Source organism: Idiotropiscis lumnitzeri, chromosome 4 (genome assembly GCF_059441095.1).
Source record: "Idiotropiscis lumnitzeri isolate Australia: NSW breed Sydney's pygmy pipehorse chromosome 4, RoL_Ilum_1.0, whole genome shotgun sequence".
In the NCBI taxonomy this organism is placed as follows: domain Eukaryota; kingdom Metazoa; phylum Chordata; class Actinopteri; order Syngnathiformes; family Syngnathidae; genus Idiotropiscis; species Idiotropiscis lumnitzeri.
Window position 1 is genome coordinate 2357279 of NC_142394.1, and position 15029 is coordinate 2372307.

Sequence of the window (15029 nt, forward strand, 5' to 3'; positions counted from 1 at the left end):
AGAGAAGTACTATCTCTCCCAAAGAGTTCATCTGACAGAAAATGAAGAGTTATTTGGTACTACATGCACTACATCGCCAATCTGTCTTCTGTACCTCTGTCAATTGACAGATCCATTTAGCTCTAAATAGGGCTGTAATGAGGACATTCTTTTTTTCAGCATGAATCACCCTGAATTTGAATATGACAATGTCCTCCTTACACAGTTGTGTGCATGTGTGTGTTTTATATATATATATATATATATATATATATATATATATATAGAGAGAGAGAGAGAGAGAGAGAAAGAGAGAGAGAGAGATAGATAGATATACCATATGCTATATGCTGTTCCAATTAGTCTGAAATGTTTGCCATGGATGGCAAATTTCTAATGTCCTATTTTTTTAAATTACCATTTTCATAAGCATCACCATCATTGATATTACTACATAAATAGTCCGAGACAGATGGTAAATAATGTAAATAGTTGAAGTCACACTAGACCATATTTGTAACGTCGGTGCAGTTATTTTTATTCTTCGGGTGCACCACAGTGGAATGTAGTTAGATGGAGGATAAATAAGTGGGTGGGGCTATCATGGCTGATCAATACAAGCCAACAAATCAGGAGCGTTCTCCGGGTGATTTACAACAGCAGCGGCCAGGGGGAGGCGCGATGGGTGCGTGCGTGTTTGCGTGTGCGTCAAGGGTGGGAGCAAATAGTTGAGTGAACAGCATCCTGACAAAGCGGATCGGAAGAGAATGCATTGAGGGAGCAGAGTGCCAAGAAGGGACATGGAGCCAGACTACTAAGAGGACAAGTTAGCGTCACATCACCCATGCATCGCACCATTGTGGAGAAATAACTCACTTACTTTTCTTGAGTGGATTATTATTTTTTTTAACCCAGCCAATTTCCTGCCATCACTCATCCGCCACTGTGTTTTACTGGAAGGCGCGCTGTAATCGTTCCAGGACGCATTTTAAAAAGCCACTAGGAAATATCGACTGATTTTTTGTTTTGTTTTGGGCTTTTTAAAGATAATATGTCATAGTTTTGTTAGAAACTCTTGAGGTTTGGAAAGATTTATCCGGGTGCCTTACAGATTTTTAAAAAGTGTAGTGCATTTAGACACTCGTTCCGCTTGGCTGAAACGGGTAATGGAAATTAACAATTTATCCACCTAAAGGTTTGCTATATTTTCCTCAAGTGCACTTTTTTCTTTTTTTCATTTTGAAGCCCCCGGCGATGATTGTGCTTTTGATTGCCCTGTGCATCGCGGATGGAGTGCTTGCCCAAATACGCTACTCGGTGCCGGAGGAGGCGGACCACGGAACCTTGGTGGGAAATATCGCCGAGGACTTGGGACTGGACCTTACCAAACTGGCATCACGCCGTTTCCAAGTTGTGCCCAGTTCTCGGACACCTTACTTGGAAGTGAACGTCGAGAACGGCGTCTTGTTTGTTAACGAGAAGATCGACCGGGAGCAGATATGCAAGCAGAGCGCAAGCTGTCAACTTAACATGGAGGTGTTTCTGGAGAACCCGTTGGAGCTTTTTCGAGTTGAGATAGAAGTGGTGGACATAAACGACCACCCGCCAAGCTTCCCCGAAACGGACATAACGGTGGAAATCTCCGAAAGCGCTACTCCGGGCACGCGCTTCCCGCTGGAGAGCGCGTTCGATCTGGATGTGGGCACCAATTCTTTACGCACGTATGATATCACCACTAACAACTACTTTTACTTGGACGTGCAGACCCAAACAGACGGGAACAAATTCGCCGAGCTGGTGCTGGAGAAGGCGCTGGACAGAGAGCAGCAGGCGGCTCACAGGTACGTGCTGACAGCGGTGGACGGCGGCCAGCCACCTCGGACAGGCACCGCACTGTTGGTGGTTAAAGTGTTGGACTCGAACGATAATGTGCCTGTATTTGAGCAGCCCGTTTACGCAGTAACACTCTCGGAGAACGCGCCCGTGGGTACGCTTGTCATCCAACTGAATGCCACTGACATGGACGAGGGGCTCAATGGCGAGATTGGCTATTCTTTTAGTAACCACATCTCCAACCGCGTAAAAGAGATTTTCAGCATAGACCAGCGCACAGGTCGCATCGAGGTGCGCGGGGAGGTGGATTTTGAGGAGAGCGGTCTGTATCAGATTTTTGTCCAAGCCAAGGATATGGGGCCGAACGCCGTGCCCGCGCATTGCAAGGTCCTCGTCACCGTCATGGACGTCAATGACAATGCACCAGAGATCACCTTCAGCACTGTTACGGAGTCTGTCAGTGAAAAGGCCGCCCCTGGCACCGTCATTGCTTTGCTGAGTGTGACAGACTTGGACGCTGAAGAAAATGGACAAATCAACGTGGAAATCCTTGGCGAGGTCCCCTTCAAATTAAAATCGTCATTTAGGAATTATTTCACCATTGTGACTGATGGGTTGTTGAACAGGGAGCAGGCAGACTCCTATTCAGTGACTGTGGTTGCAAGGGATAAAGGTTCCCCTTCTCTTGCCACCAGTAAGTCAATCAGAGTCCAAGTGTCCGATGAGAATGACAATGCCCCCACATTCACACAAGCCATATATGATGTCTATGTGACAGAAAATAACGTGCCAGGGGCGTATATACACGCAGTGACTGCTTTGGATCCTGACATTGGGCAGAATGCACTCATCAGTTATTCCATATTAGAGTGCGAGATTCAGGGCATGTCAGTCAAAACCTACGTGTCAATAAATGAGGAGACAGGGTACTTATATGCACTGAGGTCCTTTGACTATGAACAACTGAAGGATTTCACATTTGTGGTCCAGGCAAAAGATGCAGGCACCCCAGAGCTCTTCACCAATGCCACTGTCAAAGTTATCATTGTGGACCAGAATGACAATGCCCCCCTAGTGTTGGCCCCTATGGGAAAGAACGGCACGGCAAAGGAACCTCTGCCTCGCTCAGCTGAGCCTGGTTACCTGGTGACGCGCATTGTGGCAATGGATGCAGATGATGGAGAGAATGCCAGGCTTTCTTACAGCATCCAGAGGGGGAACGAGAATGGAATGTTCAGGATGGATTGGAGGACAGGTGAACTCCGGACAGCGAGGCGGGTGTCAGCCAAACGAGACCCTCATCAGTTGTACGACCTGTTGATTGAGGTGAGAGACCATGGTCAGCCTCCGCTGTCCTCCAGCACCAGCATACTTGTGGTGTTGGTGGACAGCGTGGCCGAAGGACGCGGCACTGGAAACAGAGGAGGTACCGCCAAAGTCAAAGAAAGTAGCCTGGACCTCACACTCATCCTCATCATCGCCTTGGGCTCTGTCTCCTTTATCTTCCTCCTGGTCATGATTGTGCTGGCCATACGTTGCCAAAAAGAAAAAAAGCTCAACATTTACACCTGCCTGACCAGTGAGTGCTGCCTGGGCTGCAGCTCCTGCTGCTCACGACAAGGCCGGGCTCATAAGAAAAAGCTCAGCAAGTCTGACATTATGTTGGTGCAAAGTGCCGTGAATGTCACTGGGACAGGTACAGCTCAAGTCCCTGTGGAGGAATCAGGGAGCTTTGGCTTGCACCATCAAAATCAGAACTATTGTTACCAGGTATGTCTGACTCCTGAGTCTGCCAAAACCGACCTCATGTTCCTAAAGCCGTGTAGTCCGTCTAGGAGCACAGACAGTGACCACAATCCATGTGGAGCCATAGTGACAGGCTACACGGACCAGCAGCCTGACATCATATCAAATGGCAGCATATTATCAAATGAGGTAAGAAACCCTCTCGTGCCTGCCCTCTATTTCCATTGTGAGACCCGTAGCATATTTACTGTAAAGTCGGATCCATTAAAAGGATGGCCTCCTTAAAGCCTGTCTGTTTGACTTAATCTTGCCAGCTCCAGTGTGTCGTGAGAACCTCATGCAGCTCCTCTTGTGTGTAAATACATAAACTGTCTTGTTGACTCAAAAGTGTGAACATTTATTTTTCGTTCAACCATTATTAATTGGTCGGTGTGCATGCTCGCTATTGTAAAAATGTTACTAAAAAGAGCACATCTCGATGTGTTTAACGAATACACTCACTCGGCCGCATATGTATTCCAGCCACTGTGTAGCTGACTTGCGTTGGCTCATCTTGGCGTGCACTTCATCCTGGCAAAAGGAAAAACTCTTTGCAACACAAAAGCACACGAGTTGCATGTATGATGGCTGCATGTAGTTCGAAGCATGTGATTTCAAGCTGTGTCTTTTTCCCCATTGCATTTCCTGCAAATTTGAACTATTACGTGTTTTTTTTTCCAGACCAAACAGCAGCGAGCAGAGCTAAGCTACATGGTGGACAGGCCAAGACGTGTCAATAGGTAAATATGGAGAAAGTCATCCTATATGTAGACTTTGTGTCGCTCACTCCATCATGAAACTGTAATGAACAGCTTATCTCCTGTCGCTAATAACTCTGAACACTGCAGTGGCACTCTGGATGATGAGATGGGATCAGATAGATTGCCCCTGTGCTGTTTAGATACATTATGTTAATGGGAAAACCACAACGTGAATGAACCTCGTGTCTCGTTACAGCTCGGCATTCCAGGAGGCAGACCTGGTCAGCTCTAAAGACAGCGGCCATGGAGACAGCGAGCAGGGAGACAGCGACCATGATGCCATGAATCGAGGCCTTTCCTCTGGTAGGAAAAGATTTAGTCTTCTCTGATTTTGTTTTGTTGGAAATATTCACTGCCGTCATTTGCCAAACCAAGATCTCGCTGGTTTCTCATCGGCCTTAGTTGACATTTTGGGAACGAGCATGTGGCCTCTATTCATAGCGGGTCCAGAGGCATATTTGTGTTAGGAGCTGCTTGTAATCAGAAAGACGGAAATCATGTGGCACAGCTATATCTATCCAACAATCACTTTTTGTTCGAAGCGTTCCCCACATTTAGACATTGCATTTGCTGTAGTGGCTTATGATTGTCTCATATTAAAAGCAAGGAGCACAACGAAAATGGTGGCGCTTGAATATATACATGTGACTTTGGACATCTTCCGCATGCTCACCATAAAGGGGAAATGGATTGCATTGTTAGGAGCTTATGTTTTATTTATTGTGTTTTAATCCTATTTGTGCTTTTTGGCTGCAAAGAAATGTTTATGGGGGAGGTGAGCCAAAGAAGAACACAATTAATTTTGATGCACATTAAAATAATGTGCATGAGTTTTTTTGTTTTACCTAGAATTGTTGACCTTGTTAGATAGGGCGCTGTAAAAAATATTTGCATTGATTTCTCAGTGAATAATGCATACACTTGAAACTAATGACAAATTCAAACATTTGCAGTAGGTTGGCGTATGAGACGCAGTGGTATTTTTTTTCCTATCCAGTTTAGGATTGTGTGACTTTAGGTCTATGCCACCTTTTGTTGTTGTTGTTGTTGTTTTTTTATTTAAATTCCCTGAAGGCATGTTGATTTAATGTTGCTGTTTGTAAATACGCAGCAAAGTTAATGATGAGCCTGCTCCCTGTGAGCTCAATCACTCGGCGCTGGAGACTACTCGACTGGATGTGACGTGCCTTTTAATGAGGCTGCGTCAAATGCACCGAGAAGTGAGCCCTCGCAAACAAAACAGTTGTTCATTCCTTCATGAACTTAGTCATGTGGCCATTGTAGCTTTTACCCCCCAAATGCACTCAGTGGGTAGTGTCCCCCAAACCTCTACGAGACAATAGCCGTCTTATAATTTCATTTCTTTAAATGTTCCGAAAGAAAACGATTTGAGCTTTGTTTTTTGGGTGCAGTTGTGAATATTGCTGCTGCGACAAATTCCCCTCATGGGATGAATATATATCTACCTATATATATTACAAAAGGCCCCACAGAGATTTGAAGGCTTCATTTAGTGGCGGCTTTCTTTGATTGTGGGCCCCGTGCAGATGGAGCCCGACCACCATGTCTGCAATGCTTCACGTCATTGTTGTGCCAAAGTGCAGCTTTTCTTGCCACTGACACCGTCATTCCAGTATGCCAAGTTCACAGATTGGGCTCTCTCTAATGCTCTGTGTTTTAAATCAACACCATTTATGTTTAATTTAAGCAGCAGCAGCTGCTGCTTGTAGCTGGACGTGTCCTGTTTCCTGTGTATTAGCATTTTGAATGCCAACCCCTTCTGTTTAACAAAAGAGAAGCTCACCACTACATGTTTGTAAACACGTACATCAATACAAGAACCTGAATTAATAGACTATATATAGCAGTCTTTTGCAAATCAGTAATTCTCTGATCAAACATTATGAGTCTATGCAGACAATCTTTTCAAACTCTATTAATTTTGAACATCAAAAAGTGATTGAAGATTAATTTGGTCTTTATTTCAGCTGTAAATATTATAACATCCCTCATAGGAAAATTGAGACCGCCATGTTTTTGTTAGTTTCTTGTTGATGTTAATGTATTGGGCCACTATAAATATATCAAGTCACTAAGTGACACAAAAGAAAACGTGGAATTTTGCTTAACTTGTGGAGTGATTCTGGTTATTATCAAGATAAGCATTGGAAAATGTCAACTCTAATGAGCTGTTTCTGTTGTCATTGATATATTGGTCCAAAATGTACCTTTACTTGTGCTCATTGCTTTTAAAATGAACATATACCACAAACGGAGGAGGAAAAAGGTTTTTCACCACTGTGTGTTCTTGTGTGGATTGTTAAATGTGACAATCTCTCTCTCTCTCTCTCTCTCTCTATATATATATATATATATATATATATATATATATATATATATATATATATATATATATACACACACACGCACACACAATAGCTGCAAAAAAAAGCATACTCGTAGTTGAAACTATTTTTTCCGCTCCTTTTTTAAGATGTTATTTTAATGCACATTACACGATTCATTTAGTTTTATTTTATTTGTGACACAAGGATCACATATGTTCCTTGTACACTCGCGTTTGTTGCTATCCTGTGTATATGTCATTTTTTTTAGTTTATTTGTATACTCAGAAATCCATTCTGAAACAATCAAGATTATAGTGATTTGTTTGCATTCGCGAGCCAATAAGAAGTTGTGTTAAAGTGTTGAATGATTTACTTTATTAATTTCCGACTCCTCCGAGAGTCCCAGTGGGCCCGCTCAAATTTGGGTCAGGAAGTTAGTTTGAAATTTGTCATTTGCTTTCAAAATAGTAAATGTCAGACCTCACTGAAATAGAATAGTCCTCTTTAAAGCACTCCAAATGTCTTCTGAATAGACAAAAGCATGTAATTGTAACCTGCAACAATTCCTGCTCATTTTTTTTTAAACAACCTTCTCGTAAAAAGAAAAATATCAGCACGCAAAATAGTCAAAATAAAATCATATAGTTGCATGTGAGTATTTATAATTTGAAGCTGAATTTTCTTGCTGATGAGCTGATCATTTCAATCAGGTGTCTCAGCAATCAAGGAGCAGAGTTGCCCACATTTCTGCTTTATAGGTAAAGCACATCAATGTAGTCAATGTCATGCACTTGGTGAAATTCAGTCAAGGCCCTTATCTACGTCGATCAAAACCTTACTACCTACTTTCCCTCTCATCTCCCTTTGCTGCCAATATGAATTCCTCTTTAGCGCTGCAGCCCACGTTATCGCTGTGGTAGCACCTCACTGATCAGTAATTCATTTTCCGACCTCTGCATACCAATTACCAAATGAAGGTTATTATCAGGGCTTTGCGTTTGCCCCACAATGGATACCGTGTAGAATGCTAAGAAGAAGAAACGAGGGTCAGAATGACCCACCCATGCTGTCTTTGCGTTGGACTCTCTACTTTACTCTGTGGGAAATATGTTGACACAATTCATCCGCATTCCCTGCAGAGTCACGGGATAGATGCTATTGTTGGCAGCCAGTGCTTCATCGCTCCCTCTGACCGTCTGCACTGAGAAAATAGTTTCAGAACGAGTAAATTCCGAGATTAAAAAAATAGTTGCAGAACTATTTAATTCGGAGACAAGGGCACTGCAGAAATAATGGTTTCACTCTCCTGATTCGTTTCAAACTCTCTGGTGAGCCTTTTCCATTTTTACCAAAATGTCAAGAAATATCAAGAAGGTTTTATCTGGATGAGTAGGTGTGTGTGTGTGTGTGCGCGGGAGTGCGTGTGCATGTGTCTGTGTGAGCGTGTGTGCGTATGTGACTGTGCGCCCCTCTTTAAGTGAGTATAAATGAGACAAAGCCGGCTCCCATTTGAGTTTCATGCGCTATCTATTTTAGTAATGGAGTTTGGACGATGATATGCGATGATGGTTTTAAATTTGCAATGCATTGCTGCCAGTGATGCTGTTTCTGCATTGGTTGATCCATCTTCTCTACACAAACGCACACACACACACACAGACACACACACACAGACACAACACACCCGCACACACACAGACACATATATATATATATATATATATATATATATAAAATATAGTTATAGTTAGTTAGTTGTTTCCTCCCTGTGTAAGGCGCCATATTAAAATGTAATGTGATGTTTTATTTATGGCATGTTGGTTAATATTTAATAAGGAACCCTTCTTGTTAGGAGCCTGGGCACTTTTCCAAGCTGTTAGTGACGGCAAGCCAAATTAATCCGCTTTGTAACAAAGCAAATTCCCCCTTTGCTGACCGCCACTGACACACATAAGACAACACTCACACACATACAAACACACACATACTTACTGGGATGGCAGCGGTTTTAGCCTAATCAGACTGTATTCGTGGGGGGCGGCGAGGGTGGGTAAGCTGCCGATAGCTTGAACTGTACAGTTCAGATTTCTGCCATAAACAGGGACTCAGACACAAATACAAACCAAGCGGATTTAGAGTATTAGAAAACAAAAATACATACACAGGTTCATACGGCGTAATGAAAACAATTTTGTATTTACTTCAGACCGGCAAATGCAATGAAACTCATTTTCTTTTAAACTCACAGTCAAACTTGCATTCGAGACAATAGCGGGAAAACATAGTAGTGTGTTGGTTATTAGTTGTTGTTGGTTATTCACACAACCACACATGCAAGTACACATCCATATGCATACACTGACCAACACACATACTGAAAACGCTTCTAAAAATGAGTGCCTTAGTTCCTGTGTATATACCGGTATATGTAGCAGTATATATGAGACCTGGGCACAGTCTCTGACCAGCCCTCACAGTGATCATTAAGTCAAAGTAAAATGTAAAATGTGGTGCGTTTGTTTGGAAAGTTCTTCTTGTGTGTGATTGTATGTGTGTGCATTTGTGTGTATATATATTGAACTATGTTGCATTTTTACATAAAAAAACTTACAAGGTGCTTAGAAAACAGAAGTGTTTTTAAATCCTAGTAGAATTAAATATACATTCCAGTATTTCAGACATTATTTGAACAACTATCAAGTACAAGCACGCAGTTGTTTTTCAAATTAATGTGTGGGTGTAGTCACTGAAGGATTCAAATTTGTTGTGCGGGTGGCTTTGATCACAAAGATGGAAAAATAGAAAGCCCTAATGCGAACAATCAAAGAGCACGATGCATCAGCAGACCTTCTGGAAAACTACCAGCTCTGATACATTTAATTCCTTGTTAACACTCCAAAGACCTAACTGGTGGTTTTATTCCTGTTCCTTCTACTCTGCACACGCTCTCCTTGCCTGCAGGCGCTGATCTGTTCTCGAACTGCACAGAAGAGTGCAAGGCTCTGGGCCACTCGGATCGCTGCTGGATGCCAAGCTTTATGCCCACAGATGGGCGACAGGGCCCAGATTACCGCAGCAATCTCCATGTGCCTGGTATGGACTCAGTTCCAGACACAGAGGTATTTCAAAGCGCTGATGAAATGGCCGATAAGTCATTCTCCACCTTTGGCAAGGACATACCCGTCAGTCACCAATACAAATATCATCATCACCATCACCTTCTCCACAACCACCACCATCATGGCACTCTAGAGAGGAAAGAGTTGGAAGAATTTCTGCTTAGCTCCAAATCACCTTATACCTCAGCATATATAAGTGAGTATCCTATTTTTCTGTGGCCTGAGTGGCTGCCCTATATTCTCTGATCTGGCCGTCCAATTAGGGGAAAAGAGAATAATTCAAATTCAATTTTCTCCCTGAATTGGCTGGTGGAAAGAAGCGTGAAATTAATTTCAGATCTGACCCATGTTCTGGCTTCTTGTCAAAGTGTTTAACTAACTCTTCCCTCTTTCTAAAGTATCTCTGTTATCTCCCACTATAATGATGTCGCCCTCTGTCATTGTTCCAATACATACTACATACATTACTGAAAGCCTGCTATAGTTTTTTTTTTTCTTTTTCAAAACTCAATACTCCGTTGCCTCATATGGGAAAATGGCTGTAGACGTTCAATCTGTGTTCAAGGCATACAGAACAAATTGCTGCTTAAAAAGTGTAGAAGAATCTCATTGTCATTCAGCTGCCGTCTCTGGAGCTAGGGGGAATAATTAAAAAAAAAAAAAAAAAAAAACATCTTAAGATGATTGAGGGGAGGAAAAAAATAGGTGGTCAAAATGGCACATTTCCTGCGGAATTGCTGTTTCTAAACTGTCATTCAAAGGCCACAAAGAGATACAGCCTCAATCACTGCAATTTGGTGATAATGCTTAATTATAATTTTGTCAAGCAGCGACTGAAGACCCCCCCCCTCCATCCCTCCCCACACACACACACACACACACACTCTCATCAGCAGACACAGCTAGCTAGAATTTTCAAACCATCAGAATCCCACTGCTTTCCCAGTGCTATCATTTAAAACCACAGCATGCTGTTAAGAACAGCGGGGAAAATGTTTTCTTGTTTTCGTTTTAATTAATGCTGCAGCCACAATCCATACCCTTCACTGCCATTTTTCATCCGTGATCAAGTATTCATTAGAAAAACATTAGTTCCTTTTTTTCCAACTGCGTGATGGCTACGGATGATAAGTGCATTCAGTGCGGTTCACTTTTGTCCTATTCTTTTTTTTTCTGTGGAACCAATTCTCAACTATTCATGGCAAATGTCACCTGTTATTTGTGTGCGCTTTCTTTAACACACTAAGAAGTCAGAAGATGGTACAAAAGTCCCGGCTAATAGATTAATTTTAATTAGTGTCAATGATGCATTGTTACAGTGATACATTTCAACCACTGTTGGGGAGTAGCCTGGGTTGGTAGTGGAATTACGGAGAATCTTCGAACATGTCTCAAAATCAAATCATCCGTAAACTATTTGTTTTAAGAGTAATGTTGTAAGTTAGTGATGTATCTACTTTTACACCTCTCTTATTGGCAATTCTAAACACTTTGGTGGTGTCAGTTATTCATCTTTTTTTTTTTTTTTTTTTTGCAACGAGGCTCCGTCTCTACCCCTGGTGAATAAGGGCGGTTTACTGTATTTTGCTAGCTATAAACTATGGGGCACTGCAGGCAGGTTATGAGCCGAGTTATGATCCAATTTTATGAACGCTTTTATGAATGCTTTTGTGTTGTAACATGACCTTAACTAAAGCTGGACGCAAACGATACTGCGATTCAAGAACAATCTTGGACATTGTGCAATTTATCCACATCATCTATTTTTAAAAATACCATACACCCCTCCCCCCCAAAAAAAAGAAAGAAAGAAACACAAAACCATTGTTAGAACAACACCAACTAAACACTTTAACATGAAATAATGATGAGGTCAGAAGGGTGGAATAAAATGCCATTTGCTAAAAATAGAATGATCACACTGACAAACAGGAATAAGCTGCCGTTTTGTAAGAAAGACAGAGAGATTACAGCAAACTCTCCTGGCCTTCAATTACATGGCATATAATAAGATTTGCATTTCTTCTTTTTAATTTGTTTGTATGTCCGTTTTATGCATGTGCTGCAAAGGGCTCCTTTCTCGCCACATTTCCCACGAACACCGCTACCATTACCCTCTCAAACTAGATCACGGAAGCCCTTATGCAAATGAGTGTGGCGGTGGCGGCAGAGTGGGTGGTTGGCGTGGTTAAGAGGCAACAGCAGTCGTTGCTGAGTGGGGAGGGGGCCGGCGTAGGGAGGCAAGTAGAGTAGTGGAGGAAGGGCTAGAATGATGATAATAACAAGAGAATGAATCCCTCTAATCTGATCAAGTCAGTGATACACAGACTCTTTTGTCCTGTGAGATGCAGGCCTGGGCCTGGTTTTGGCCAAGGGTGGGGTAAGCAGGGTGAGGGTAGGATGCTAACCAGAGCTTGGAGATTACAATCATTAAACTCAGACAACATGGAGGCGGGGGCGTGGAGAATGAAAGGGGGCGGGAAGGAGACTTTTTCAACTTGGTTTGATTCAAGCGACATTCTTTTGTTGACGTCCTAAATAAATTGGCCATGCAATATTCACCAGTCATTCGACCCTTAAAAGAGACCCCACCCCCCTCCTTGCCAACACCATTCACATGGCATAGTTGCACACTTATTATCCATGAACCATTTCACAAGAATTGAAATAGTCCAGCTGAGGATCATGGAATGTGAGCCATCCTATCACTTAGTTATGGCCTCATTCACACAGCCCTCGTGCACAATAAGTGGTGTTTTTCTTTCTTTTTTGTTTTCCCTCATCTTTGTCTGACTAACTTAACCCAACAACCCCCATCCCTTCCCCTACACTCTCACAGCAGCACAAAGCTAACCACAACTTGTGTTTTTTCTTTGCTTCTTCTAGAGGGGAAAAGGTTTTACTAGTTCTTTCCGTATCGACATTCCGGAGACTGCATGAATTTGCACAATCATCCCCCAAACAACGAAGACTATCCTGCCCAAGAAAAACAAATAAACACACACAGTCACATACACACATCCCCACGAAATGAGGACGGGTGACTAAATGACCCTCTCATCTCCTTCGTCCACTGGAATTCATTGGTGAAACGGCTTCAGGGGGACGCCACCCTTTGGTTAAGAAGACGTGGAGGAGGGGAGAAGCGTGGAACGAATGGCTGCAGGCAGGTAGATGAATGGCCTTACTGGGAGGACCTCATTGTCTCAGCAGGACTGAGAAACTGAAAATAAACAAAGGATGGACGGAGGGCTCCGGCAGAGGGATGAAAATGAAACTCTGATCTATTCCTTTCCATTTTGTGTGAGCCTGTTTACAGCACCGACGTATAACTTTGAGGAAACTCAAAGCAGACACAAGAAGGACAGCCACCACTGAGCCCTTTAGGCGATCGTATTCAGAGACGCCAAACTGTACAGGAGATTCCTTGTGCATTTCTAAATGCAATGCCATTGTTTTCAAATTTTCTATTGTTTTTGTGGTCAGGCTTTTCTTTTTGAAATGAAGTTCTTTCTTTTAATTTTTTTTGTATTTCTTTGGGTTAGTTTTTCACCAGCTGACTTGGAGCGAGGACCCTAATGAGTGCGTTGGAAAATGGATGTATGTTTATCACCACCACCTTTGTGGGCTTTGACAGTGTTCTTGAAGCATCAAGTAGTTTCTATCACACGTGAGAAGTGTTTACTGTACTCTTTTAAAAACTTTCAAGCTCAATATAAAACTATATATAAATCTGTATTTACTTGTTATGGAGGCGTGTTATCTGTTTCCTGGGTTCCGAATTCAGCTTTGACTTTTTTTGGGTTTTTTAAGTGCCACTGCTGAAGGCTTGTACATCTCAGCGCGAGACAGAAAATGAGGAACTGAATGGCCTTAGCAAATGTAAAATGTCTTTGACATGTTTCATAACTTGTTTTTCACTTTTAGATATGATTAAAAAGACGTGTACAAAAAGGAGGTAATAGTTTAAAATTCATGGTTATTCTGTGTCATTGTAAACAAAAATGTGATAGTTATTTTATAAAGAAACAGAAGACGGATGCTAAATGTTTTCTACACAATGCAGTTGGATCCATGAAACACACTTCTCTTTTTACTACACGTCACAACCACCAGAACACCAATATGCCAACAATAAACTGAAAAATGATCAAAGAAAGGTCTTTTTGATTTTTACATGGTCATTGCTCATGACCAAAAGTTCCCCTAATTTCACAGTTTTGTATTATGAAATGATTAAAACTGCATTTTTTTTAAATGTGTGTGGAGACTCATAAAATATGAAAAAGTGAAGCTATAGAGCAGGCGTAGGCAAACTACGTGCACATGCAGCCCTTAAACGTTCTAATCCGGCCCGCCAAACTTGAAAAATATTAAATAAATAAACCTTGTTAATGTTTTATTTTCTAAATACTCTGGTGTGTCAAACATATATATATATATATATATATTGTAATGATTTTGTTCATTTTCATTTAAAATTAAATGTATTTTTTCTCTCCTATGAGGTGAGGTGACCAAAACCCTCCCTCCATCTGCTCCTGGTCCGGCCCTTCTGTCAAATTTTAGAACCCATTGTGGCCCGCCAATCAAAAAGTTTGCCCACCCCTGCTATAGAGTCTATACCTTCCTTTTGTATACTATTCTACGATATCCAATTGACTGACAAACGTATTTTTTTCACATTAGTAGCTAAGGCCACAAGGCCCAATGTGACTAATATTCAGTGCGTAAAGTCACAAGATCAGGATATCAGATTGCGGTTTTCTATTTTCGTCACCACGATGCACTCACATTGTGACACATGGAAATAAATAATCTGAATTGTGTCTCTCGCTGGGTGCAGTTGTATCCTTTTTTATGATTATCCTTTGTCATCTCACCACACCAGAAAGACGAATATAGATTTTCTTTCCAAGACAATTCATTACCTAAACGTTGTGAACATTGTTACTTTTATTTCAAGTGGAAAAACAACAATCCTTAAAATGATGACTAGAGATTTCCAGATGCTTAATCCGACTTTAAAATGAACGGTGGCGATTATTACGCGAAACATATGATAATAATCATGACCTCAATAGATTCAGTATGTTGTACTACAAATCAAGAAAGAAAATCTGCTTTAACGCCCCGCGCTGTCTCCTCTGTCATGTTGACACACTCCATAATCCTCTCATTCCTTTTTACAACAGTTGTGTGGA

The 15029-nt window shown here is 41.8% G+C and overlaps 1 protein-coding gene across 1 annotated transcript; it reads left to right on the forward strand.

Annotated features, from left to right (window-relative positions):
• Window positions 1-684: 684 nt before the first annotated feature.
• pcdh10b (protocadherin 10b) lies at window positions 685-14700 on the forward strand. Its single transcript, XM_088294697.1, has 5 exons — window positions 685-3747; window positions 4279-4337; window positions 4555-4661; window positions 9668-9825; window positions 12712-14700. Exons 1-5 carry the CDS (start codon window positions 1234-1236, stop codon window positions 12763-12765), a joined length of 2892 nt encoding a protein of 963 aa, XP_088150823.1. The 5' UTR covers window positions 685-1233; the 3' UTR covers window positions 12766-14700.
• The last annotated feature ends 329 nt before the right edge of the window (window positions 14701-15029 follow it).